We start from the raw sequence: 27,229 nt of genomic DNA on the forward strand, positions 1-27,229 counted from the left end.
ATGGTCTTGGCATTATGTTCGGCACAGACTGGGCCTGCTCTTCAGCTGTATTCTATGTTAAGATTAAATATTTCTCTTATCAAACTTTTAGTCACCTATTTTTATATCTCCTATGTGGCTCAGTGTCAAATGTTGTTCAATAATGCTCGTGAGAAGGACACAACTGGCAGCTCAATGTTCTAGGCTTTCATTGTTGTTCAAATTCATAAATGGTTAAATACAGTGGTCTTTTCTCTTTGGTCACCTCCTGTTTAGTCTTTTTAAAGTGTTTTTTTCTCTTTTCTTTACAGGATATGGTCATCCATAACAAGGGCATAATTTATTATCATCCCTAATTGCCCTTGTGAAAGTGGAGGTTAGGATCAGTAAGACTCAATGGAAGGAGAGGCAGGAAGGGGTGAAGGACGATGGTCATGCTGATGGACTGACGTATGTTTGTTTCAATGCAAGGAGTGTATGGAACAATGATGTTGAGGTCATTGTGGAAACATGGTTGTGAGAAGGATACACTGGCAGCTCAATGTTCTGGGTTTTCATTGTTTCAGATGTGATCGAGAGGGAGGCAAAAGAGGTGGAGGTGTTGCGCTATTTGGCAGATGAAATTTAATGCATACAGGTGCAAGGTGTTGCACGTTCTCCCCGTGACCTGCGTGGGTTTTCTCTGAGATCTTCGGTTTCCTCCCACACTCCAAAGGCATACAGGTTTGTAGGTTAATTGGCTTGATAAGTGTCAAAATTGTCCAGTATAAAATTGTCCAACTTCCAGTATAATCTCTGGTGGACTCTTCGGAAGGTACAAGGTCCTCAGAACCTGTGTGGATCAGCTGGAAATAGTATTTGCGGACATCCTTAACCTTCCCCAACTACAATCTGAGATATCAACTGCTTTAACAAGACCACACTGACCATCAGTTTGCAGATGACACCACCCATAGTGGGTGGATTTTGAACAATATGAGTACAAGAAGGAAATAGAGAGCTCGGTATCGTGGTGTTGTCATTATTGATAAAATACTTTGCCTTAAAACAATGTAATTTCAAAGCTTGAAATTATGTCAAATATGTTTATTTATGTTGATCTCTGTTACATAAGTTTGGAACACAGAAAAACTGCAGCCCTGACATCAACTATTGGCACACTATCCAATAAAACACTAATCTCCAGTTATTTCTGCCCAAAATAAATGGAATGCTGAAGACGCTACAACAGATAACTCTGAATTTAACTTTAATGAAACTAGTTAATGTTTTCCACTTATTGTTCAACACAATCAATAGTTTGTTTTAAATATGGCCGGTAGGTATTTGGATATAATTGGTTTCCCTGTATCCAAAACATTTATATGCTAGAATATTAGAATATTAAGTTTTGAAAACAGAACTGATCATCAATTTAAATAAGATTTAGTTGGATTAATATATTGATTATGTAATGCCCCTGTCTCACTTAGGAAACTTGATCGGAAACCTCTGGAGACTTTGCGCCCCACCCAAGGTTTCCGTGCGGTTCCCAGAGGTTGCAGGTGGTCGCCGGAGGTTGCAGGTGGTCGCCGGAGGTTGCAGGTAGTGGAAGCAGGTAGGGAGACTGACAAAAACTTCCGGGAACCGCACGGAAACCTTGCGTGTGGCGCAAAGTCTCCAGAGGTTTCCGTTCAGGTTTCCTAAGTGGGACAGGGGCTTAACGCTTCACGTGAAACCATGTCAGGGCTGGTGTGAATTGTGCCTGATTCCTCATTTTCAGTTCCACCATTTCAGTTGCTGTTTCTGTCACCTTCACTACCTCTCGTCACCTTTTCCCAATTCTCCACTTGCACCCCACACCCAATATGCTTACTATTGTGCTCAATGTTTACATTTCATCCTTAAAACCTGTTGTGTGCTTGGTGCAAGCTCCATTTTCACCATAGCAGATAAAATCTTCCAAGTAATCCCGATTATTTCTGTACTCATTGTAAATGTCATCTTCTGTGAACTCTCCCAGGTAAGCCTGGCACATTTTGAACAATCTGTAACAATGACACATAAATGTTAAAATGCGTGGAAGAACTGAAGTGAGAAGTACAAAAGCAATTTCTGCTTCCTCTTACATAAAATTACACCAAAGCCATTTTCAGCTTAAAAATATCTTTAAATTATTATAGTTTTGTGCATTTAAAATGATTTACATCTAAAAGACAACTTTAAACTGGATTGTTGTTCCTCTAAAGTGGCATTTGAACACACACTATAAGCAATACATTTACTGTGTAGAAATAATCCATAAGTGTGGGCCAACCAAACCAGAAGGCCTTCCACTTCCACAATCAACTACAATTAACATACAGAAGGTGATGTTAAAGTTCTCACAACTTAGTGGACATCAGAAATAATGAAACAATACGATACGAAATAACTTTATTTATCCCAGGAGGGAAATTGATCTGCCAAATCATAAAATACAAGATACATGAAATTAAAGTGATGAGTGGAAAGGAATGGGGATGTGCAAAGATTTAGGGGGGGGAGAGAGGGGAGTCAGTCTACCCCACGACAGAAGGGGGAGGAGTTGTACAGTTTCTGGTGTTTTTAGTTACCTTCCAGGCCATGGTCCACTCAACATTTTCACTCCTGTAAAGTCTTCTGTTTCCAGTCCTGGACCCGACAGGCGTTTAACACTATCCACGTCTATTACACCATGCCTGTATGGCATATCAAATAAAGCCAAAAATATCACTGATCTATAGGGCTTTAGGGTCAAATAATAGCAAATTCTCATTATTGTAAAAACGTGATTATGCAATAGAAGCCTTTGGATATGTTGAAACTCTGGTAAGTTTACCAGGGTGTGATCGTAATTTATTAAACTACACACCACAGTACACAACATACAATAAAGTTGGTCATCTCCAAATTGTTACTTGAGCCACATACAAATTGGTGAATGTGAAACAGGATTAGAAAGGTAAAGGTGTGGTGGGGTAGAAATGGGTCCCTATTCATGCGACACTGGGGAACGAGAGCTATTCTGAAGATAAGACACAAAATGCTCGAGTAACTCAGCGGGACAGGCAGCATCTCTAGATAGAATGAATGGGTGAAGTTTCAGGTCTTTAGACTATGTTTCAGAGAGCTATTTTGTTGGAATAGGCTTCATCTGGATCTTACTGAGACCTGTGTTTTTGTCAACCATAGGGTTGTGGACAGGGGTTTATGTTAAGAATAGGCTCCAAGAATAAAATAACTGCTGGAGTACCAGTGCTGGAGTACCTCAGTGGGTCAAGCAGCATCGCTGGAGAACATGTAAAGGTGACTTTTTGGGATTGAAGACCGGTCCCAATCTGAAGAAGGGTCCCGACGTCACTTATCCATGTTCACCCTCAGATGCTGCCTGACCTGCTGAGTTACTCCAGCACTTTGTGTCTTTTTTCCCATCAATGGGATGTATGGTAAATCATGAGGAAATGAGAGTGCAGTGGCATGGGACTGTGAGGGGAAATGACTCGTGACAGCAAATGTAAACAGTATCCAGCACAGAGCATATTCAGAGTTAGTCAAACTATTAAAAAACATCAAAGCACAATATAGATGAGTTGATGGCACACAACAATGTGTAAGTATGATTTAATAGTTGTCATGGGGAGATGGCTGCAGGGTTAACAAGGTTTGGGGTTCATTTTCCCAGGTCTACAATGTTCCAAAGGAGATTCACCAGACTAATACCAGGGATGATAGGGCCGTCCTTTCAGGGGATATACGCGTTAGTTCTGTGTTCCTTGGAGTTTTGAACTTATTCAAACATAAGATCCAAAGTTTGATGCCAAAATGTTTTCAGTACTGGGAGAGTTACAAAAAAGGGGACAAAGCTGAAAAATAAGGGCCATTCATTTAAAACTGAAATGAATAAAAATTTAGAGAAACAAGGAACTGCAGATACTGGAGTCTTGAGCAAAACACAAAGTGTTGGAATAACTCAGCAGGTCAGGCAGCATCACTGGAGGACATGGATAGGCAACAATTCAGATGGGGAAGTGAAACATTGCTTATCCACCTTTGTGTCTATCCTTCTGAGTAGCTGCCTGACGCACTGAGTTACTCCAGCACTTTGTGTAATGCATAACAGTTTCTCATGTCAGAGGGTAATTCATTTTTAGAATCCACTGCCTTCAAGGGTGGTTCAGGCTAGATCATTAGATAAATTTAAGGTGGAAATAGATTTTTTTGCTGCAAAACTTGAATGAATTTAGTAAATCGATTACATGCTGATGAAGAAGGGTCTCGACCCGAAACGTCACCCGTCCTTCTCTCCAGAGATGCTGCCTGTCCCGCTGAGTTACTCCAGCTTTTTGTGTCTACATGCTACATAATTTCATGGAAATCAACTAAACATTGTTTCTTGATAAAACTGAAAATTCTGGTTAAAGACTAACATTTTAGAGAAGGGTTAAAAATATTGGTGCTCCGATTATACTTTTGCTCTATCAGATGATGATCATAAACCTCATCATATATGATCTGAACCGCAATTCACTTTTGTTTGTGGTTTGTGATGTTGTTGGAAAGTTTTGTCAGATAATGTCTTTCTCACTCTTGTACACTATGACCTGACCTATGAAAGCAAGCATGCCATATGATTTATTTTCCACTCTATCTACTTGCCCAGGAAGTTATGGACTTGGGCCCCAAAATGCTGTTACGGGTCATGCCATTCATTGTATATTTCCCCTTTATATTTGTCCACATTTACGTCCAGGTCATTTATATATATCACAAACAGTTGAGGTCCCAACACAGATTCCTGCAGAACTCTACTAGTCACAGACCTGCAGTCTGAATATTGTTCATCCATCACAACCCTCTATTGTGCCAGTTCTGAATCCAAACATGCAAGTTATTGTTAATCCTGTGCTTCGTAATCTTCTGGATCAGCCTACCATAGGGAGGGGGGGGGGACTTTATCAAATGACTTACTAAAATCCATGTTGACAACATCCACTGCCCTATCCTTCCTCACCTCCTCAACAATCTCGATCAAGTTAGTAAGACAAAACATGCTATGTACAATACCATGCTGAATGTCCCCAATTAACCCATTCTCATCCAAATTCTATGCTGAAGAATTCTCTCCAATAACCTCCTTACCACCAACATCAGGCACGGCAGCTGATAATTCCCTGGATTTTATCTACTTCCCATCTTAAATAAAGGAACAACATTAGCTACTCTCCTATGCTTTGGGACCTGGCTAGTGAAGATACAAAGATCGTCATCAAGGCTCCTGTAATCTCCTCTTTTGCTTCTGTCAATAACCTGGGATAAGCCTCGTCAGGCCCAGGGGATTTATCCACCTTAATGTTCTTCAAAAGCCTCTACACTTCCTCCTTGTTAATCTCAAACTACCCTTGCATATTAGTGTTCTCCACATTTACTTCAATTTCCTTCTCTTTGGTGATAACAAATGCAAAGTGTTCATTTAATACCTCTCCTACATCCCAGACTTCAAATAGAAATTCCCTTTGTGATCCTTGAGTGGTCCTACCTTTTCCCAGGTTACCATCTTGTTTTTAATATAGGTACAAAAGGCTTTGGGATTTTCTTTCATCCGAATCATCAAAGCCATTTTCTGGGCCCCTTTAGCCCTTCTTAACGCCCACTTGAGTTCTTTCCTTCTTTCTTTATATTCCTTAAACGCCCGGTCCAATACCATCTTCTTAAACCTTGCATGCTTTCCTTTTTCTTTTTAACTAAATCTACAACCTCTTCAGTAATCCAAGGCCCTCCTTCTCACTGGAACATGCCAGTTCTGAACTTTGATCAACTGGTCTTTAAACAACTCCCATGTCAGATTACCCAATTGTAATTGCTCCTAGTATACCCTCCCGAGCTCCTCCTAATAAAGTTGTAGTTTGCCTTACTCCAATTTAGTACTTTCCCAATTCTGATTATTGATGTCTAAAAACCGTACACATAACAAATAAGTTCATTTTTCATCAATGCCAAGCTATTACGCATAATCTCATTTCAGTGTTTTTTTGAACACTTACTTACTTATCTATATCACTGTCCATGACAAAAAAAACTAAATGTTTCATTTTACATCAAAGACAAACTCGCAGCACACTCACCTTTCCCAACTCTGAGCACAGCACTTCTCCAAAGCATCAGTGTACTCAGATTCAGTCAGCATTGCTTTGCCCTCTTTCACTGCGGAGATCTGTGATTCCCTTTTGGAAAGATATTCTTGCATCTTTTCCACATCAAGTTGAACAATCATGGAAGAGTAGTTTGGCAAAACATCAATAAGTTTCAAAGAAGTAAAACCACTTTTTATTCATTATTATAATTCAGTTTCCTTCTGGATATGGTCAACAGGAACATTAATACTTATTCCTCACCCAAAACGTCTTCACTTGGCATACATATTTCTTTGTTTCACCCATTTCCAAACTCCCATAATAATATTCTCTATTTTGAACAAGTTGAGATTAGACATCCTCAATAATCAGATAGTTCAATTCCCAGCAAAATAAAATCTTAAGGACTTCATTGTTTTGCTATACTTTCATTATCTCTAATGTTTTGTCCACTGAAACATATGCCAGCCTGTAAAGGACTTACATCACTAGTTTGTTTAGTCTGTCTTTAACGAAAAGGTAGATATGTGAAAAGAAAGAGATTAGTTAAAACAAATGTAGGTCCCTTGCAGTCAGAAACAGGTGAGTTGATCATGGGGAACAAGGATATGGCGGACCAATTGAATAACTACTTTGGTTCCGTCTTCACTAAGGAAGACATAAATAATCTGCCGGAAATAGCAGGGGACCGTGGGTCAAAGGAGTTGGAGGAATTGAGTGAAATCCAGGTTAGCCGGGAAGTGGTGTTGGGTAAATTGAATGGATTAAAGGCCGATAAATCCCCAGGGCCAGATAGGCTGCATCCCAGAGTACTTAAGGAAGTAGCTCCAGAAATAGTGGATGCATTAGTAATAATCTTTCAAAACTCTTTAGATTCTGGAGTAGTTCCTGAGGATTGGTGGGTAGCAAACGTAACCCCACTTTTTAAGAAGGGAGGGAGAGAGAAAACGGGGAATTACAGACCAGTTAGTCTAACATCGGTAGTGGGGAAACTGCTAGAGTCAGTTATTAAAGATGGGATAGCAGCACATTTGGAAAGTGGTGAAATCATTGGACAAAGTCAGCATGGATTTACAAAAGGTAAATCATGTCTGACGAATCTTATAGAATTTTTCGAGGATGTAACTAGTAGCGTGGATAGGGGAGAACCAGTGGATGTGGTGTATCTGGACTTCCAGAAGGCTTTCGACAAGGTCCCACATAAGAGATTAGTATACAAACTTAAAGCACACGGCATTGGGGGTTCAGTATTGATGTGGATAGAGAACTGGCTGGCAAACAGGAAGCAAAGAGTAGGAGTAAACGGGTCCTTTTCACAATGGCAGGCAGTGACTAGTGGGGTACCGCAAGGCTCAGTGCTGGGACCCCAGCTATTTACAATATATATTAATGATCTGGATGAGGGAATTGAAGGCAATATCTCCAAGTTTGCGGATGACACTAAGCTGGGGGGCAGTGTTAGCTGTGAGGAGGATGCTAGGAGACTGCAAGGTGACTTGGATAGGCTGGGTGAGTGGGCAAATGTTTGGCAGATGCAGTATAATGTGGATAAATGTGAGGTTATCCATTTTGGTGGCAAAAACAGGAAAGCAGACTATTATCTAAATGGTGGCCGACTAGGAAAAGGGGAGATGCAGCGAGACCTGGGTGTCATGGTACACCAGCCATTGAAAGTGGGCATGCAGGTGCAGCAGGCAGTGAAGAAAGCGAATGGTATGTTAGCTTTCATAGCAAAAGGATTTGAGTATAGGAGCAGGGAGGTTCTACTGCAGTTGTACAGGGTCTTGGTGAGACCACACCTGGAGTATTGCGTACAGTTTTGGTCTCCAAATCTGAGGAAGGACATTATTGCCATAGAGGGAGTGCAGAGAAGGTTCACCTGACTGATTCCTGGCATGTCAGGACTGTCTTATGAAGAAAGACTGGATAGACTTGGTTTATACTCTCTAGAATTTAGGAGATTGAGAGGGGATCTTATAGAAACTTACAAAATTCTTAAGGGGTTGGACAGGCTAGATGCAGGAAGATTGCTCCCGATGTTGGGGAAGTCCAGGACAAGGGGTCACAGCTTAAGGATAAGGGGGAAATCCTTTAAAACCGAGATGAGAAGAACTTTTTTCACACAGAGAGTGGTGAATCTCTGGAACTCCCTGCCACAGAGGGTAGTCGAGGCCAGTTCATTGGCTATATTTAAGAGGGAGTTAGATGTGGCCCTTGTGGCTAAGGGGATCAGAGGGTATGGAGAGAAGGCAGGTACAGGATACTGAGTTGGATGATCAGCCATGATCATATTGAATGGCGGTGCAGGCTCGAAGGGCCGAATGGCCTACTCCTGCACCTAATTTCTATGTTTCTATGTTTCTATGTAGTGCTTCTCAGTTTGGAAGTAAAAATCTAATCATCGATAGCTAGCAATCAAAATGTATCTATCCGATAGCACAATGGCACACAATCAATTAAATATCTTAGTCCTTATTAAATGCATTCATTCTAAATTTACTCTTTTTTTTCCCAATTCAAATTTGGCTGCAGTTTCTATTGTAGGCCATCAGGTAGTGTGGAGGAAGGAGGGAGGTTGCAGAAGGACCTGGACAGGTTGGGAGAGTGGGCAAATAAGTAGCAAATGGAATACAGGGTAGCAAAGTGCACGGTCATGCAATTTGCTGGAAGGAATAAAGGCGCAGACTATTTTCTAAATGGGGAGCGGATTCAGAAATCAGAGCCTTGGGAGTGATGATGCAGGATTCGCAAAAGGTTCATTTGCAGGTTTAGTCTAAGGAAGGCAAATGCAATGTTAGCATTCATTTCAAAGGGACTAGAAATATAAAAGCATGGATGTAATGCTGAGGCTTTATCAGGTGCTGGTGAGGCCACATTTAGAATATTGTGAGCAGTTTTGAGCCACATGTCTGAGGAAGGATGTGCTGGCATTGGAGAGGGTCCAGTGGAGATTTTTGGTTATCAACTTATTAATTTTCCCTTTGGTATTGAAATGACTCATGTCAACGAATTAGTCATTTGTTAATTGAATAAATGTTCAAATTTGAATTATTAGATTAATAAACCTGGTTGCAAAATATAAAGGAAATGATAAGTAAAGACAGAAATAATGACAGATCGGTGCAGATAAAGATCACTGCATCTCAACACGAACAGTGCCAAAACATAGCACTGGTAGCACAGCACAGTACGTAGCCTACCTGGTAAGAAATAGCTCTGCAGGAATCACATTTCAAATGATCAGGCATATGGCTGGAATGAAACTCTTCATCATTTAGATCTGGCGCTTTCATCTCAAAAGTCCCCGAGCTTTGAAATTTTCCCGTATTTTGTGTAATAGACAATTTCTTGTTAATCTTTTGACTGACTCCGACGACGATGTTATGCACGCATAAAAGTAGAATTGTCAGAACAAGAAGCTTCATGATAGCCAAAGTGTTAATGGTTGGCGATATATTCAATCAGTGTAATTCAAAATCGAAGGCTGATAACAACTTCCAATGCTTACGTGGAACGATGCTGAGTTTCCTTGTGCTGCACCAATGAGGAAATGAAAAGTTGCACTGTCTGATTTTACAATATGAAAGGGGGAGGAGAGAAGAAAAATCATTTTTAATATAGTTTCTCAGAGATAACTCAACAATCGTCTTGCATCATCCCACATAAGCATTTGCAAAGTGAAAACTGTTAATGGTCATTTAGAAGACAATATTTGTCACTCTTTACCATCAACAATCATCTACTCCCTATATTTTCCTGTTACTTTCATACCTAAATCACCTCAAGTTTAGGAGACAACCTCTGGCCTCCAGTATTGCTTATCTAAACCAATTGAAATATTATCTGCTCATATTCATTGCCTGCAAGACAGAAATATTTAGTCTTGAAATGCTTTGTCACAATTTCTTGGAGCACTAAGAGACACTGGAGACTGCAGGTTCTGGTATCTGGAGGGAAATTGTCAGCCTATGTTTCAGGCTGGGACCCTTCTTCAGACCCAGCACAGATGCTACCTGGCCTGCTGAGTTCCTCCAACACTTTGTTTTTCAATACAGGGATACACACTGGGAGCAAGATTAGCCACATGACCCACAAACCTGATCTGATATTTGTTAAGATCGTGAGCCATCTGATTATAATCTATACGGCACATTTCTGCCAATTCCCAGTAACTCTTCACTCCCTTGCCTATGAAAAACATAGACACCTTTGCCTAAAAAAAAGCAAAGATTCTGCTTCTGCTACCCTTTGAGGTCGAGAAGGATGAGAGGATATCTTATAGAAACATATAATATTATTAAGGGTTTGGACACGCTAGCTGCAGGAAACATGTTCCCGATGTTGGGGGAGTCCAGAACCAGGGGCCACAGTTTAAGAATAAGGGGTAGGCCATGTAGAACTGAAATTAAGAAAAACATTTTCACACAGAGAGTTGTGAATTTGTGGAATTCTCTGCCTCAGAAGGCAGTGGAGGCCGATTCACTGGATGCATTCAAAAGAGAGTTCGGTGGAGCTCTTAGGGCTATGGGAATCAAGGGGTATGGGGAGAAGGCAGGAACGGGGTACTGATTGTGAATGATCAGCCATGATCACATTGAATGGTGGTGCTGGTTTGAAGGGCTGAATGGCCTACTCCCGCACCTATTGTTTATGTATCTATGGTGCCTGCAGCTGCCAGCAAATCCACCCTGCCGGCCATCCAAACATTCATCCGTATGTACGGGCTGCAATAAATCCGGCATTCGTGTCCTGGGGAGCACCTGTACGTAACTGTAATCACCTGCTTTTCATCTCATTGCATCGATGACAACATTGTTAACTTAATTACCTGCCGCACCTGTACAATAACCTTTTATAAATTATGCACTTGGACATAAAGATCCTTTATCTCCCGAAACATGCTCCATGTTATTTTTCCTGCCAGTTGTACAATTTCATATTTTCCCACACACTATATTGCATTTTCCAGACCTTTGCTCACAGTCATTTTCTTTGTAGACTTCTTTTGTCCTCTTCACACCTAACTTTGCTAGTAATCTTTGTGTCATCGGCAAATTTGGCAATCATACCTTCAATGCCTTTAGGCAAGTCTTTTATATATATTGTAAAAAATCACCAATCTCGAAAGAATCCCTGTGGCACGGCAACTATTTCATCTTGTCAAGCAGAAAAAGACCCGTTTGTACCTATTCTGTTTTCTGTAGCTAGCCAATGTCCTATCCGCATCAATGTTTCTTGCATCATGAGCTGTTATTTTTTCCAATAATCTATTCTGTGGCATCTTATACCATGTCATTGTAGCAGAATCAGGCCATTCAGCCCAGAGTCTACACTGTTATTCAATCATGACTGATCTATTTTTCCCTCTTAACCCCATCTCCTGCATTCTCTCCGTAACCTTCAACGCCCTTCCTTTAGAAATGCCTTCTAGAAATCTGTACAATACCTCTGACAGTTCCTTTTTATAAACTGCATGTTACTTTTTTTTGTAACACTCCAATAAAATTAGACAAAAATGATTTACTTTCATAAAATCATGTTGTCCATTCCTGATTACTTTGAATGTTGCCCCCTCCTTCCCTCAGCAGATCTGACAGCATCTCTGGAGAACATGTGGACGGGTGACGTGTTGGGTCGGGACCCTTCTTCAGACACAGTCCCCACCCGAAACATCAAGGCTTCCAGAGATGCTGTCTGACCCGGTAAGTTACTCAAGCACTTTGTATCTTATTTTGTAAACCAGCATCTGCAGTTCATTGTACCTTTTATTGCCTCCCAGCTACCATCCTGGGCTCTAAATACACTTTCCATATGAGTCACCAAATTATTTTTATTTACTATTCTGTATTTGCTGCTCACTCCTACTCAGCCACCTACAGTGTGCAGCTTGATGCAAGTATGAGAAGTCACACTTCATCTTCTTACTAGGCACATCACATCTGGATACCAATGAGTTCAACAATTTCATATAATCAATATTTCTAATTTAATTTATATTTCAGATTTCCAGCATGTACTCCACATTCCTTTTGTAATTCCACACTTTTGCAGTATTTCTAAGACTACAGACTGGCCTCATCCTTATCACAACCATTTTACATCTTGCATTCACACCTCCTCCAGAATGACCTTTGCTACCTAATGTCATGTTTTTCCATCATACATTCACACCTCCTACAGACTGACCTTTGGTCATTTTTATTTTACCTTGCATGGTCATTCATCTGTTACTTTATCTCTCAGTGGTTATGGGGAGAAGGCAGAAGAATGGGGTTAGGAGGGAGAGATAGATCAGCCATGATTGCATGGTGGAGTAGACTTGATGACCTGAATGGCCTAATTCTACTCCTATCACTTATGACCTCTCTTGCCTTTCAGTCTGGTTTCAATGAAACTAAAATGTAGAAACAAAGAACTGCAGTTGCTGGTTTATGGCAAAAATAGACACAAAATGCTAGAGTAACTCAGTGGGTCAGATAGCAACTCCAGAGAAAGAGGATGGGTGATGTTTTGGGTCAGGACCCTTCTTCAGACTATGCTGCTTGTCCCCACATGGCCTGAAAATATTCCCGAGTACTTGTCTATATGCAATTGTTTGGCTGCAACCTTCTCCTGGACATAAAGAATCATACGTCATCTGTTGGTCATCAGAAAATTCAGTTAACTTTCAAACCTCCACATCCTCCCAAATCTCACCCCAAAGCAGTGACTTAACTTCTTCATTCTTAAAACAATTAAAATATAATTTTTTTTTTTTTTTTTTTTAAATAGTGAGAGAAGGTAAAATATATAAAGGGACTGGGGTTTACTTATACTCAAGTTGCTGAATTCTAACTTGGAGCTTCAGCAGGCAATTAGGAAGGATCTGCTTGAATTTAGTGCAAGACGATTGGTGTGAAGGAGTCTCAGGAAGACCACATCTGGTGAATTGTACACAGTTTTGCTCCCTTTTCCACGAAGAGAGCAGCAAAGATTCAACAAACTAGTTCCTGGGCAGAGAAATTAAATTGACTAGGCTTGTAATCTCCAGAATTTAGAAAAATGTCCCGCTGAGTTACTCCAGCATTTTGGTTCTACCTGTGGTTTAGTCATTGTTTGGTTTCAATACATAAATTTATGGGTTATGATATTAATTAAATTAAGGAATCAGATAGGACAGGAATAAGATATTTGAGGTAGATCAGCCATGTTCTTGTGGAATGGCAGAGCAGGCCAAGTAGCAGTGAACTGCCAGGGAAGGTGGTGAAAGCAGATTACAATTGCAATGTTTAAGAGGCATTTACTCAGGAACATAAACAAACAAGAACAGGAGTAATATTATGGTCAGCATAGACACTGTAGGCCACAGTGTTTGTCTTGTGCTGCATTGTTCTTTGTGCCTACTCTTTGTTCATGTGCCATTGCTTTTGAGGACATTCTGTTTCAGGCAATGTAAAAAGCATTCTTCAAGTCTCCTTTCTATTTATCCATTTTAAGACTAACTGATCCTGCATGTACACTACAAAAGATTTTTACCTTATTTATGCCGTTCTAGATTTTGAAGGGTCAATATAATATTCTTTAAATAAACACTAAAAACATAACATGAGCTTGTGGCTCAGTTATCACGTGTTTTTTTTTTATCCTTGTGTCATATCAGAGACGCCAAAAGAAGAAATGGGGAGAACACATTTTGTTGGTTTACTGATAAGATTCATATTTCGGTCCCTTTTCAAACAAGTGCAGTTAACATTCAATGTTCTGTCTGATGCTGCCTGAAGTTGCTCAATAACTGATTCTGAAGAAGATACTTTACTGAAAATAACTTTTACCTATCTTTAACTTCTTTCTCTCAATTTCTAGACCATTGTGGTCGATGATATCTGTTCAGAGAAAAAAAACCTCCGCAGCTGCACTCACTTATACAACAGGTGTTAATTGTTTTCTTGAACTTGAATGGTTAACTTGAAATGTTCAAGAACATTTTATTTCCACTTCTGATAAAGGACAAGCATCCATTTTAATCCAGAATGCAGATTCCCTTGGAACAATACTTTGTATTTGTCCAAAGTCCACCTGATCAAGTCAGATATGATGTAAAAATAAGGTAGAGTTCATATCTCATGCTCCCCAAGAATTATAAGCAAACATAGAAACATAGAAAATAGGTGCAGGAGTAGGCCATTTCGCCCTTCAAGCCTGCACCGCCATTCAATATGATCATGGCTGATCATCCAACTCAGTATCCAACCACATCCAACTCACATCCAACCACATCTTAAATATTCTACTTTTGACCAGATTGTTCCTGATATTTTAAGGACCTTTTCAAAAATGAATAAAATGGTTTATTATGTGCTAATTCAAGTAACTACCTACTGTTTCTGTCACTTCAAAATTCTCATTTGTTTCTGATCTGAATGGGCTTACTCTGCTTGTTCTAGAGCGAGGGTGGTCAAGGGGTGACATGGTAGAGATATATAAAATGATGGGTGGCATAGATAGGGTAGATATCCAGCGTCTGTTTCCTGCGGTAGGACTATCAAAAATTAGAGGGCCAAGGTTCAAGGTGAGAGGGAGGAGTTTTAAAGATGATCCCAGGGGCTAGATTTTTCACACAATGAGTCAGTGGTGAATGGAATGAGCTGCCAGAGGAGGTGGTGCAGGCAGGAATAGTAACAACATTTAAGAGGCATCTGGACTGCTACTTAAATGAGGGAGACAGAGATTTATAACTAAATGCATGTGTGATTAGTAAAGATAGGCATTTTGGCAAGCTGAACGTAACTCTATGAACCATTTAAAAATGTACATGGCACAACTCGTGCGAATACAGATTATTTCATGTTGAAATAACCCATTTATTGCTTTTCATACAATCTTTATGTTATGTCTTTTAAAATGGTAATATTCATCTCCTTTCTGAACCTCCATCAACACTGAACTGGTCAAATTAACAACTGGAGGTTCAAAAATATCCTGAACATTCCTGTAAGGAAATATCAAATCAAAGAATAGCTCTGTGGAAACCTAATAAAACTTTTTATTAGCTAAAGCCAAACTATAAACACAACATAAAAGTGACATCAGGCTTAACAAACTAAAAACTGATCTTCACCCAATGAACCAACGAGTATTCTGTCCTGTCTAAGATAGGGTGCTATTTACATCACATTGATATCTGATGCGTTTCTTGTGGGTAAATGAGCTATCAAATGAGGAACCAAGTCACAGAGGGCATAAAAGTTCCATCTTCAATTACTCGTGCTGAGTGAGCCAAGTACGTTGGGCGGCAATAAGCAGCCCATTACCTCAAAGTTCCTAATTAGGGAAGAGTAAAATTTAGTCTGCATTCACAATAAATCCCAATCTGTTGTTTTCTGCTGAAAAATGTCTAGTTATAATCATCTCTGGAGAAAAAGGATGGATGATGTTTCAGGTCGGAACCTTTCTTCAAAAGGTTAGAAACATAGAAAATAGGTGCAGGAGTAGGCCATTTGGCCCTTCGAGTCAGCACCGCATTTCAATATGATCATGGCTGATCATCCAAAATCAGTACCCTGTTCCTGCTTTTTCCCCATATCCCTTGATTCCTTTAACCCTAAGAGCTAAATCTTCAGAGGACCCAAAACGTAACCCATCCTTTTTCTCCAGAGATGCTGCCTGACTAGGAGTTACGCCAGCACATAGTGTCTATAAGTGATATGGGAGAGTTGTTGGACTGGAAAATATTATAGAGATGATTGGGATGATGAGCAGTAGAAGGCAAGTGGCAATTGCTCAGTGCCTTTAAATGGATATTTGGGCCTGTTAGTTTGTTATGTGGAATAGTCTGGAACTATAGGTCACAGACTCAAAATTAAAGGACATTCCTTTGGGAAGGAGGAGGAATTAATTTAGTCAGAGGGTGGTGAATCTGTGGAATTCTGCCACAGAAGGCTGTGATAGTTAAGATTCTTGATTAGTACGGGTGTCAGGGTTATGGGGAGAAGGCAAGCGAATGGGGTTAGGAGGGAGAGATAGATCAGCCATGATTGAATGGCAGAGTAGTCTTGATGGGCCGAATGGTCTAATTCTGCTCCTATCACATGACCTTATGACCTAAAGTACCATTGAACCATATACAAAGACCTCAACACCAGGCCAACAATGATGTTCTGAAACACTAAGTTCCAAAGACAGATTGGTGTCAGTTTTAAATATTTGGTAACTAAGGCACAGAATACCCTGATGTGTTAGGAAGCTTCAATGTGAACCTTTCCAAAATGTACAATTACTAGGTTATCCGCATCATTCATGCCATGATGTGCACAAGGTTCAACTCTCACCACCTGTAATCCGGCAATCGCCTCAAGGACCCCCCACCGCCCCACCGCATCCACGTCACCCGCCCCCCCCACCCCACCGCCCCACCGCATCCACGTCACCCGCCCCCCCCACCGCACTCACGTCACCCGTCTCAAGGCCCCGCCTCCACCACACGTCATTCGCCCCCGCCTCAAGGACCCGCCCCCGCCGCGCGCTATTGGCTCAAGTGGCCCACGCTGGTTATGGACAGTTCAACCGACCAATGAGCGCCGTATAATGGTTGAACAGCATGCATGACGCGCGGGAGAGGCGGGATCACGTGGGGGCCAACGGCCGGGCCGGGGTCACGTGGGGGGGGTAACGGCAGGTGCGCGTGGGAGGGGGCCGACGTCACGTGGGGGGTAACGGCCGGTGCGCGTGGGAGGGGGCCGACGTCACGTGGGGGGTAACGGCCGGTGCGCGTGGGAGGGGCCGACGTCACGTGGGGGGTAACGGCCGGTGCGCGTGGGAGGGGGCCGACGTCACGTGGGGGGTAACGGCCGGTGCGCGTGGGAGGGGGCCGACGTCACGTGGGGGGTAACGGCCGGTGCGCGTGGGAGGGGCTGACGTCACGTGGGGAGTAACGGCTGGTTCATTCAACATGCAAACTGGTTATTCGGCCCGACGCGTCCATGCTGGCCATTGTCCTAGTCCCACTTGCTAGCGTCTAGTCACTGCTGCCACTGCCAATGGCAGGTTGTGCCCTATATCCACCACCCATGGTGAGAAAGTTGCCCTTCAGATCCTTTTAAAATCTTTAGTCCTTAAGCCCATGCCCTCTAATTTTAGACTCCTCTACCCTGGGAAAAGATCTGAGTATCCTGGGTGCCAGCCATTGTAAATGAGGGTAGTCAGTCTGTGGACCTCATTGCAACAGAGGGCTGAGGAGGCCAAGCCGGGGGATATTTTTAAGGCAGAGATGGACAGATTCTTGATTATAATGAGTGTCAATGGTTACGGAGAGAAAGCAGGAAAATGGGATTAGGAGGCAGAGATCAGACAATATTGAATGGCGGAGTAGACTTGATGACTTAAATCTACTATAACTTGCGAAACTGCTGGAGGAACTCAGCAGGTCAAGAGGGACAGATGACCCTTCGAGTACGCCCCTTCTTCAGAGTTTTACTTACCAGCACCACTCCCAGCAACGTGTTTAAAAAAATCAAGATTCCAGCATCTGCAGTCTCTTAAATTGGCAATTTAAATTTCCCATCCCATTCCCACACCAATTTGTTCAAGAAGGAACTGCAGATGCTGGAAGATCGAAGGTACACAAAAATGCTGGAGAAACTCGGCGGGTGCAGCAGCATCTATGGAGCGAAGGAAATAAGAAGGGTTTCGTCTGAAGAAGGGTTTCGGCCTGAAACGTCGCCTATTTCCTTCGCTCCATAGATGCTGCTGCACCCGCTGAGTTTCTCCAGCATTTTTGTGTACCCACACCAATTTGTCTGTCCTTGACTTTCTCTACTGTCACTGTGAGATGCTGGAGGAAGGACACTTTGCATTTTGTCTGGGCAGTCTACAACTCAACATCATGAACACTGAATTCTCCAATTTTAGGTAACCTGCAGCCCTTCTGTCCATATGATTCCTATCCCCTCCAGGCCTTCTGGAACAAAGACTGCCACCATTTCCCTTATCTGTGCCCCTGCTGATTTTATAAATATTCACAAGGTCACCTCAGATTCCTACACTCCAGGGAATAAAATCCAGCCTTTTGTTGCACATTATTTTGATGTTTAGTTTAGAGATACAGAAGGAAATGTCCATGCTGACCATCGATCACCCATTCACATTAGTTCTGTTATCCCTCTTTCTCATCCATCCCTAAACATTAGAAGCTAGACAAAAAATACTGGAGTAACTCAGCGGGATAGGCAGCATCTCTGGAAAGAAGGAATGGGTGACGTTTTGGGTCGAGACCCTTCTTCAGACCCATTCCTTCTCTCCAGAGATGCTGCCTGCCCTGTTACTCCAGCATTTTGTGTCTTGCTTTGATTTAAACCAGCATCTGCAGGTTTTTCCTACACATTTTGTCCCCTAAACATTAGAGACAGTTTGCAGAAGCCAATTAACCGACATCTGTACATCGTTGGAATACGGGAGGAAACCAGAACATTCAGAAGAAAACCATGTGGTCACAGGGAGAATGTGCAAACTCCACACAGATATCACCAAGGTCGGGATCAAACTCTGGTGCGATGAGGCATCTTCTACCATGTGTGCCAGTGTGCCACCCTTATTGCTGCTGCTTTTTGCTAACTGAGTTACATCTTTTTCATCAGTCTGAAGAAGGGTTTCGGCCCGAAACGTCGCCTATTGCCTTCGCTCCATAGATGCTGCTGCACCCGCTGAGTTTCCCCAGCAATTTTGTGTACCTTACATCTTTTTACAGGTGAGAATACTTTGCAAGTCAGCAATTATTTTTTGCTGAAGTATATGTTGTGTTTGATATGTTTTGGTCACTGGGGTTATTAAGTATCAGATCAGTCATTTTCACTGTACCTCGGTACACGTGACAATAAATAAACTAAACTGTCAATGTTGATCCTCAGCAGGTTATGTGACTGCACAATGTAAATGGCCTTGAGAAGCAAGGGAAAATAGCAACATTTCCTGCGGAAATTCAAAAAAATGTCTTACCTATAAAAGACAGAAGGTCGTGGTGGGAGGGCATTATTCTGGCTGGAGATCTGTGACCAGTGACAGTTTTGCCAGGATCAGTGCTAGGACACAAAAGAAAGGACAAAATTCTATTACTTCTGTTTTTAACATTCTGAAGACAAATGTGACCAAATTACTAGCTGAATGACAAGCTGCATTGTGTAGTGGAGATTCAGAAACATTGAAAGAATGTACTGTCACGTTCATTCTAATATTACAGTGTAATATTAAGCATCAGACTTGCTTTTTGCGATGTTTAATTGGCTTACGATACGGTACGATAGAACTGTATTTATCACAGGAGGGAAATTGGTCTACTAGCAGTCATAAAACACAAGATACATGAAGCATGAAATTAAAGTAATGTGGAAAGTCTAGAAATGGGGATGGGCAAAGATTGGGGAGGGGAGTCAGTCTACCCCATGACAGAAGGGGGAGGAGTTGTACAGTTTGATAGCCACAGGGGAAAAGGATCTCCTCTGGTGTTCTGTGCTGCTTCTTGGTGGAACCAGTCTGTTGCTGAAGGTGCTCCTCAGGTTGACCAGTGAGTCATGGAGGAGGTGAGCTGTATTGTCCAAGATGCTCCACAGTTTGAGGAGCATCCTCCTCTCTAAGACTTTCTCCAGTGAATCCAACTCCACCCCTAGGACGGGGTCAGCTTTCCCGATGAGCTTGTAAATTCTGTTGGCCTCTGTGGCTTTCGCTCTGCTACCCCAGCATACGACAGCGAAGAAGATGCAAAATGGAGGAACGTTTTGAAAGTCCCAGGGAGGTTGCAATAAAGCTTCCATTTTCCCAAGGGTAACAGTGCAAACTGTCTACAGTCATGGGGATTTACAGTATTGGGGAATATTTTCTTTACAAAAGCTTGCAGTGTAATTTATTAAATAATAGCAAGTGCCATTGAACTTGCCATTATTTATCTCGCCAAGATAACATAGAACCAGTGTGAACGGGTGATTGGTGGTTGGTGTGTACTCTTTCGGACTGAAGGGCCTATTTTCATGCTGTACCTCTAAACCTTGCTGGGTTGTGGATCCATGGCTGCCTTCTTCTAAAGTCAATAATCAGTTCCTTACTTTTACTGACATTGAGAGCAAGATTGTTGTTCAGGCACCATTCAATCGGTCGATCGATTTCCTCCTCCCCCCCCCCCCCCCCCCCCCCCCCCCTCCCCACATACACTCTGAACCATCATCTCTGTAATTCGTTCAACAACAGTGGTGGTGTCGTCAGTGAATTTGGAATATTACATTGATTGTAACTGTGTCCAGTTACACATTCATGCGTATGGAGTAAATCTCCAATATCATGTCATCGACTTGAAAGACAGATGTTTCCTGTCAGAGGTTGAAAAGAAAGAACAAACTAAAAGGATTCTGTGAAATTATATTTTTGCTACCTTCTTTTAACAAAAGTCCCTATCTTCCCCCGATCTAATTATCAGAGGACTGATTCATTTCACCGATACATATTAATGTTTAGAAATTCTATTGTATAAGCATGTTTTATTTTGAAGCATTAGGGAAATTAAATTGCTTTTGACATTTCACATCACTCTGAAAATTTGACTTGGTACTTGTGGTGTCATAGAGTATTACAGTTTGGAAACAGGCCCTTCGGCCCAACTTGCCCACACCGACCGGCCAACATGTCCCAGCTACACTAGTCCTGCGTTTGTCCCATATCCCTCCAATCCTGTCTTAATCATGTACCTGTCTAACTGTTTCTTAAACGTTGGGACAGTCCATGCCTCAACTACCTCCTCTGGCAGCTCGTTCCATACACCCACCACTCTTTGTGTAAAAATGTTACCCCTCAGATTCATACTAAATCATTTCCCCTTTGCCTTAAACCTGTGTCCTCTGGCCTTCAATTTCCCTACTCTGGGCAAGAGACTCTGTGCATCTACCTGACATATTCCTCTCATGATTCTATACACCATAGCACATTTCACCAAATAATGCATGTGGATGATGCAATTTCCTGTACAATGCTCCGTTAGGAATATGAAAGGGAGCATGAACTATTTGTGTAGGGAGGAACTGCAGATGCTGGTTTAAACCGAAGATAGACACAAAAGGCTGGAGTAACTCAGCAGGTCAGCCAGCATCTGTGGAGAAAAGGAATAGGTGACGTTTCGTGCCAAGACCCTTCTTCAGACTTTAATGCATGGCCTGTGGCCAATTCACCACATGAACAAGTGACAATAGTACAGTAGTCATCCAGTTAACAGCCAGGTAAGCAAAGACGGCAGAAACTTCTAGGTGTCTGTCTTTTGGATCCAGTGTTAAATTGTTACTCAGAGTGCCCCTTGGGTAAGCATAAACAAACTACAGCGTTATTTTAAAGAAGAACAGGCAGTTCCTTGTTACCAGTTCCTTGTTACACTTATACATAACAAATCTCTTTATATATTAGCCAAAATGATTAAAAAGACAAATGATCTGCTCATTTTCTCTGTAATTGAAAGGCAAAAAGTTGCTGAAAATCTTGTGAAAACACCTGCTGGAAACATGTGGCAAGTAAGTCATGCGTAAAATATGGAAATAAAACAGCACTGACATTCACATCAAAGACTCTTCATCAACATTTTTTTGACAGAAAGTCATAGAATTCTAAAGCATACTAACGGGCCATTCTGCCCAGCATGCCCATGCTGACATTTTTGTCCATTTACATTCATCGCATTTCCCTGCATTTGGCATGTATCCTTACATGCATTGCTATTTAAGTGCCTGTCTAAATGGTGACTGTATCTGATTTCACCACCTCTGGCAACGAGTTCCAGATAACTACGTTCCTTTTTTAAAAATAAACTTCCCCTCAAATCTCTTTTAAAACACTTCCCTCGCACCTTAACCCTATACCCTCTTGTTTTTAATGCCACTAACATGGGAAATGATCCCTGTCTACTGTCTCTTGTGTGATTTTTATATACATTATTGGGTCATACTTCAGTATTCTTCCCTCCAGGGCTGCCTATCCGGTCTCTTCCTAAAACTATTCTCCAATCCAGGCACCATCCTGATGAATCTCATCTGCACTCTCTCCAGCATGACCACATCTTTCCTATCGTACATTATTTGTACATAATATTGCAAGTGTAGTCTAATTTTACAAAATTGCAATATAATACCCCAATTTTTATATTCTGTGCCACAACCTACCTAGGCCAGTCTTTAATCATTGCAATACTAAGGGAATGCTGCTAACTTAGAAGGCACTGTCTTTCAATTGAAATGTTAAACCAAATGGATTTGGAGTGCACTGGCTGCTCTGTTTAGAATTCAGGATGGGAATTTACTGTTACAGTTCAAGCATGCAGATTAGATGGGAGGTAGACAAAAACCCTGGAGAAACTCAGCATCTATGAAGCGAAGGAATAGGTGGCATTTTGGGTCAAGACCCTTCCTCAGATGGGATGGGATGTGAGTGATTAGGTGTCAGGGACTGTTGGACCTCCAGAAGAAGTAATAAGATCAAATTATGATGATAAAACGTTGCATTAATTCCCATTCTGTTGGATTTGGGCCCATGCAAAGTTTGAATGTGGGAGTTTACTGCATTACCTGCATTAGAACAGCAACTAAATTTCAGAAGTAAGGCATTGGCTGTAACATGTTTTGGGAGTATACTGAGGTTCTTTCACATCCAAGTTATTTTTTTTAGATTGGTATAACACTATAACACTGTAACACTGTAACAGCACACTATGTAAAGGACAGGTAGACCCAAAATGCTGGAGTAACCCAGTGGGACAGGCAGCATCTCTGGAGAGAAGGACGGTCAGCTTCTGGATGTTCAAGACCTTGGGAGGATGCAACGATTAGATACAGGAAATATACCAGTAGTGAAGGGCTTCTTTTATGTGCAATGATGCACAAAACTGCAATTGTACTCAGTGCAAAGAAGTCTAAGTGCTCACAGGAATGAAAGGTTTTAAGAAACAAAAAATGTTCTATTTACAAGAAGGCAATTTTACTTCGGAGTCACGTGAGTGACTACGTGAAGAACCCCGCCACGACGCATGCGTGTCATATCGCTTCACGCTTGCGAAACGACAGGCGGGGTGGAGTGTTCCCCGCAGCGGTAAGTTTGAAACCGCGACCTGCAGGTAAGTGATTTACTCTGCGGTAGTTTTTGTCCCGGCGCTGTTTTTACACAGGGGGGGAAGCTGGACAAAATAGTGTCCACAAGTGCTGCGAGTAAAGCTGGCTGGGGAGGACCGCGAAGTTGCGGGAGCCAGCAGCAGCTGAAGGCACAAGCCCCGTAAGGGATCAGCTGTGCCGACATTTGGTCCCGCCCGGCCGTCGAATTCATGTCCAAATTATGTTAACACAATTCCTCCTACAGTCATCAAGGCAGACGTGATGCATGGACTCGTTTCCATGGCATGAAATCACAGAGCTTTAAAATCTTCACGCAGTCACTCACGTGACTCCGAAGTAAAATAGTAAGATTAAACGAGAACTTACCAGTTTGAAGTTTGATCTGTATTTTATGAGGAATTACGATGAGGGATTACGTGCCCTCCGCTCCCACCCTTGATCATATACTTAACTGGTATCTCTTCTCTAATCTTACTATGTTTAGTCATTACAGTTATTTGTGATTTCACACCGCTGCTTTGAAGAATGACACGCATGCGTCGTGGCGGGGTTCTTGACGTAATCCCTCATCGTAACTCCTCATAAAATACAGATCAAACTTCAAACTGGTAAGTTCTCGTTTAATCTTACTATTAAACAGTGCATGTAAATTTAGAGAAATAGGCAAAAGAACCAGAAGGGCAAACAAGATTGTTTTAAAATTGTGCAGTGGGTTGTTATGATCTGGAATTCACTGCCTGAAGGGTAGTGGAAGCAAAGTCAGCAAAAACCTTCAATAGGGAAATGGATACATATTTAAAAAGGAAACACTATCAGGGGTGTGGGGAAAGAGCAGAGGAAGTGGGACAAACTGGATAGACTTTCAAAGAGCTGGCACAAGCGCAATGGCCCAAATGGCCTCTTTCTTTGCTATATGATGCTATGAATGTTATTGCTGTTGAACGGCAAGATGCAACCAAATACTTACCTTTAAATCCCTTCTAATCCCTCAAGATCTGAACTATGCAAGATGAATTAAATTACAGTATTCAGCACTGCCGTGGGCTGTCTGTTCTTTCACTTTAACAGAATTCAGTTTAGTTTCTTGGTTTTCTCTGTTGCAATATAGATTATATTGTCAGTTTGCATCTAATGAGTGTCAACTATTTTCAATAGCTATGCAACTGATCTTGGGTAACAATCACGCCAATTGCATATAATGATCAAATTCAAAGTCATCCTTGCACATACATGGTCTTCCCAAGGCATTTTACAGTCAATGAACTTTTTTTGAACAGTGCTCACTCTTCCCAGTTAGGAAATAGTCTAGCAAATTTTTAGAAAGCAATCTCTTATACAGCCATGTAATGACCAGATAATATGCCTGAGTAATGTTGATTGATGGGTGAATATTGGTGAGCCTCAGATTTCCTTAGGGTAATGATTGAAAAGTACACACGTCCTACTAAAATGTAATGTATCCTGATAAAAAGTGTTGGAAAGAACTGCAGATGCTGGTATAAACCGAAGGTAGACACAAAATGCTGGAGTAACTCAGCGGGACAGGCAGCATCTCTGGAGAGAAGGAATGATAAAAAACTAAAGAGTACATTTATCCAGATATTTATATACATTCTCATACAGGGTACACACATCCAAATAAATTGACAAGTGCATGCTCATATGCCAGTGAAGAATCTATGTAATAAGCACTCCTCACAGCAAGCTATGAAGTTGCAGTTTCTGGTGGTGCACATTGCTGCTGCTGCTGATGGTCCACAGAATCTTATGGTTGTCCATTTTTGACCTGTCAGATATCTATTGAGTGTATTGAGCTGATGATTACACTGCTGCACAACATGATGTACCGTGTTCTCAATGTGAGCATTCAGCTTTATCACCACATGGACTGTACAGTTGCCACATCTACTAATGCCGTGTTTGACAGATGCATCTGCCACGGGTCTGTTGGTGAGCACAAGGTCATTCAGGTTTATCCTCTGTGTTGGCTCTCATTACCTGCCTCACGTGCAGACTGGCTGCTACATATTTCAGGGCTCAGTCATCTCAGTCACTGTGGTGGTACTAAGCTGACAGAAATTGAGTTTATTTGCCCAAAGTATACTTTGTGTTATTATTATTATTATTTTAATTGGTTCTAACATGTATTGTACAACATGGAGGAGCACTGATTTTTTATCAACTGAGGGAGAATGATGATTGATAATCAGAAGGAAGTATTCTTGCCCATATTTGAATGTGCTTGAGGAAGCCCAGAGCTATTCCTTCCCACCTATATATCAATGCATTCCCCCCTTTGGTCTTTGCTGCCAGATGGACAGGAAATGCTGCAGATTGTGATGGAGGAGTCTGCCACCTTGTCAGTAAGATACCACTCAGTGAAGGAAACTAAGCCAGGTTATCACTTAACCAACTGGACACCAGTCCTCAGACGTTTGTGAGAGGGACTTTGCAGGTAAGTTGAGAATGAGTGACTTTGCCGTGTAACTGGAAGAGTGCAGTTTTATTTTCCCTGTAAAGCTAGCTGCTGGGATCACAGCTGCAAATCTATATGCTGACAGTCACAAGATTAGCAATGACCCAGTGCAGTAGTACCCATTGAACTGACTTTGTGCAGGAGACCCATATTCTGGAACTTGGCAACTGAAGACTGCAACATTTATGCGTCTTTTAAAAGCAGTATTGTCGTGACACACATACTGTCTTCGTGCTAGTAGAAATTCCTTTTGTGCATTTTAGACCACTCTACCTCTGACACTGTAGCAAGCACTGGGAGTAGCAAACTGGATTATATATTTAACCTTTTTGGAGTGAATGTTGAACACATTCTTCTGTTGCAGTGCCACAGAGAGGGGAAGCTTATGTGAAGCTTCACAGAACAGGTTGGAAGTGAAGAACTTTGAGGCTTGATTTGGCACTGTAAAATTATCTGTAATGCAATTCAAAGTAAATCGTTATTTTAAAGTTCCTCCTGCAATAAAACCTGAGAAGCAAATGGGTCTGGGTCTGTGCCACACAGTTCAAAGTAAATCTGCACATAGAATATGAAAGAGTGGTTGCATTGCACTGTGAACACATTTAAGACAAAACGGTTCCATCTTTAGTTCACGATTATGTAAAATATTTGGGATTGTTGACTTTTGATGCACACTTGCATTCAAACACACTGGCTGTTCAGCATTTGTATTACATTAACTTTTCTCTGACAGTAAGCAGCTTTAAGCAAGTGACCTTTACTATTTATATCTCTCTACTCGTCCCTCCATGATTTTAGTCCAAGTGCTGCCTGGCACTCCCAACTTTATTGTTTCCTCTTTGAACCTTTTCCAACCCTTTCCTGTGTCGGCTGCAGGTTGGATTTCAAAGCTGTTGACATTAATCCTCTGAGACAACTGGTTCAGTTTGGAACCCAAACCAGCAGCAGAACAGCTCTGTAGTGATTTACAAAGGTTGATACCAGAACAGGCAAGATTGTGATTCTGTTCTCTAGATAAGACAATACTGAAGGATGAACAGAGGTCGTGTATAATTATGAAAGAATTTGATAGAGTAGCCATGGAGCAAATGTTTCCTTCATGTGAGGTGTTTTCAATATTTTGGCGAGAATTCTAAAGCTGAATTTATGATATTTGGAAAAATACCTTCATATTAAGAATGTAATTAGAATGAAGAACTTGCTTCTACTGGGAATAGTTGAGGTGAATACCATTAAAATATTTAGGGGGAAGGAACAGAAGGGTATTGTGCTTTGGTTAAACATGACAAGGTGGTTTGATGCTCATGTGGATTAGTTAGTCCAGTAACCTGTTTCTGTGCTGTGTAATGCATGTATTCAATACAGTAGCAGACACACATTTAACATCAATTTTTTAAATAACTGTAGAACTTGTTAACATTTTTATTTTGCACGTGGTCAAGACTATTTAATTGCAGCATATTGTATCTTCTACCCTAGCTGTACACCTGTAGCCTCTGTCCTTCTAAACACATCTCACTATCCAGTCAGGAGATGTAGGA

The 27,229-nt window shown here is 41.5% G+C and overlaps 1 protein-coding gene across 5 annotated transcripts; it reads right to left on the reverse strand.

Annotated features, from left to right (window-relative positions):
- Window positions 1-1,049: 1,049 nt before the first annotated feature.
- On the reverse strand, window positions 1,050-16,508 carry mzb1 (marginal zone B and B1 cell specific protein). 5 transcript variants are annotated; one of them, XM_033049684.1, is made up of 5 exons: window positions 16,418-16,508; window positions 9,311-9,677; window positions 6,102-6,223; window positions 2,574-2,678; window positions 1,050-2,006 (listed from the first exon to the last, which is right to left on the reverse strand). In XM_033049684.1, exons 2-5 carry the CDS (start codon window positions 9,533-9,535, stop codon window positions 1,850-1,852), a joined length of 609 nt encoding a protein of 202 aa, XP_032905575.1. In that variant the 5' UTR covers window positions 9,536-9,677; window positions 16,418-16,508; the 3' UTR covers window positions 1,050-1,849. The 5 variants fall into 5 exon arrangements, with proteins under 5 accessions (XP_032905575.1, XP_032905580.1, XP_032905578.1 ...); XM_033049689.1 differs by having other exon boundaries at window positions 1,607-2,006; window positions 9,619-9,677; window positions 16,421-16,454; XM_033049687.1 differs by having other exon boundaries at window positions 1,607-2,006; window positions 9,619-9,677; window positions 16,418-16,449.
- Window positions 16,509-27,229: the final 10,721 nt, after the last annotated feature.

The sequence above is a fragment of the Amblyraja radiata genome, chromosome 33, assembly GCF_010909765.2.
Source record: "Amblyraja radiata isolate CabotCenter1 chromosome 33, sAmbRad1.1.pri, whole genome shotgun sequence".
In the NCBI taxonomy this organism is placed as follows: Eukaryota; Metazoa; Chordata; class Chondrichthyes; order Rajiformes; family Rajidae; genus Amblyraja; species Amblyraja radiata.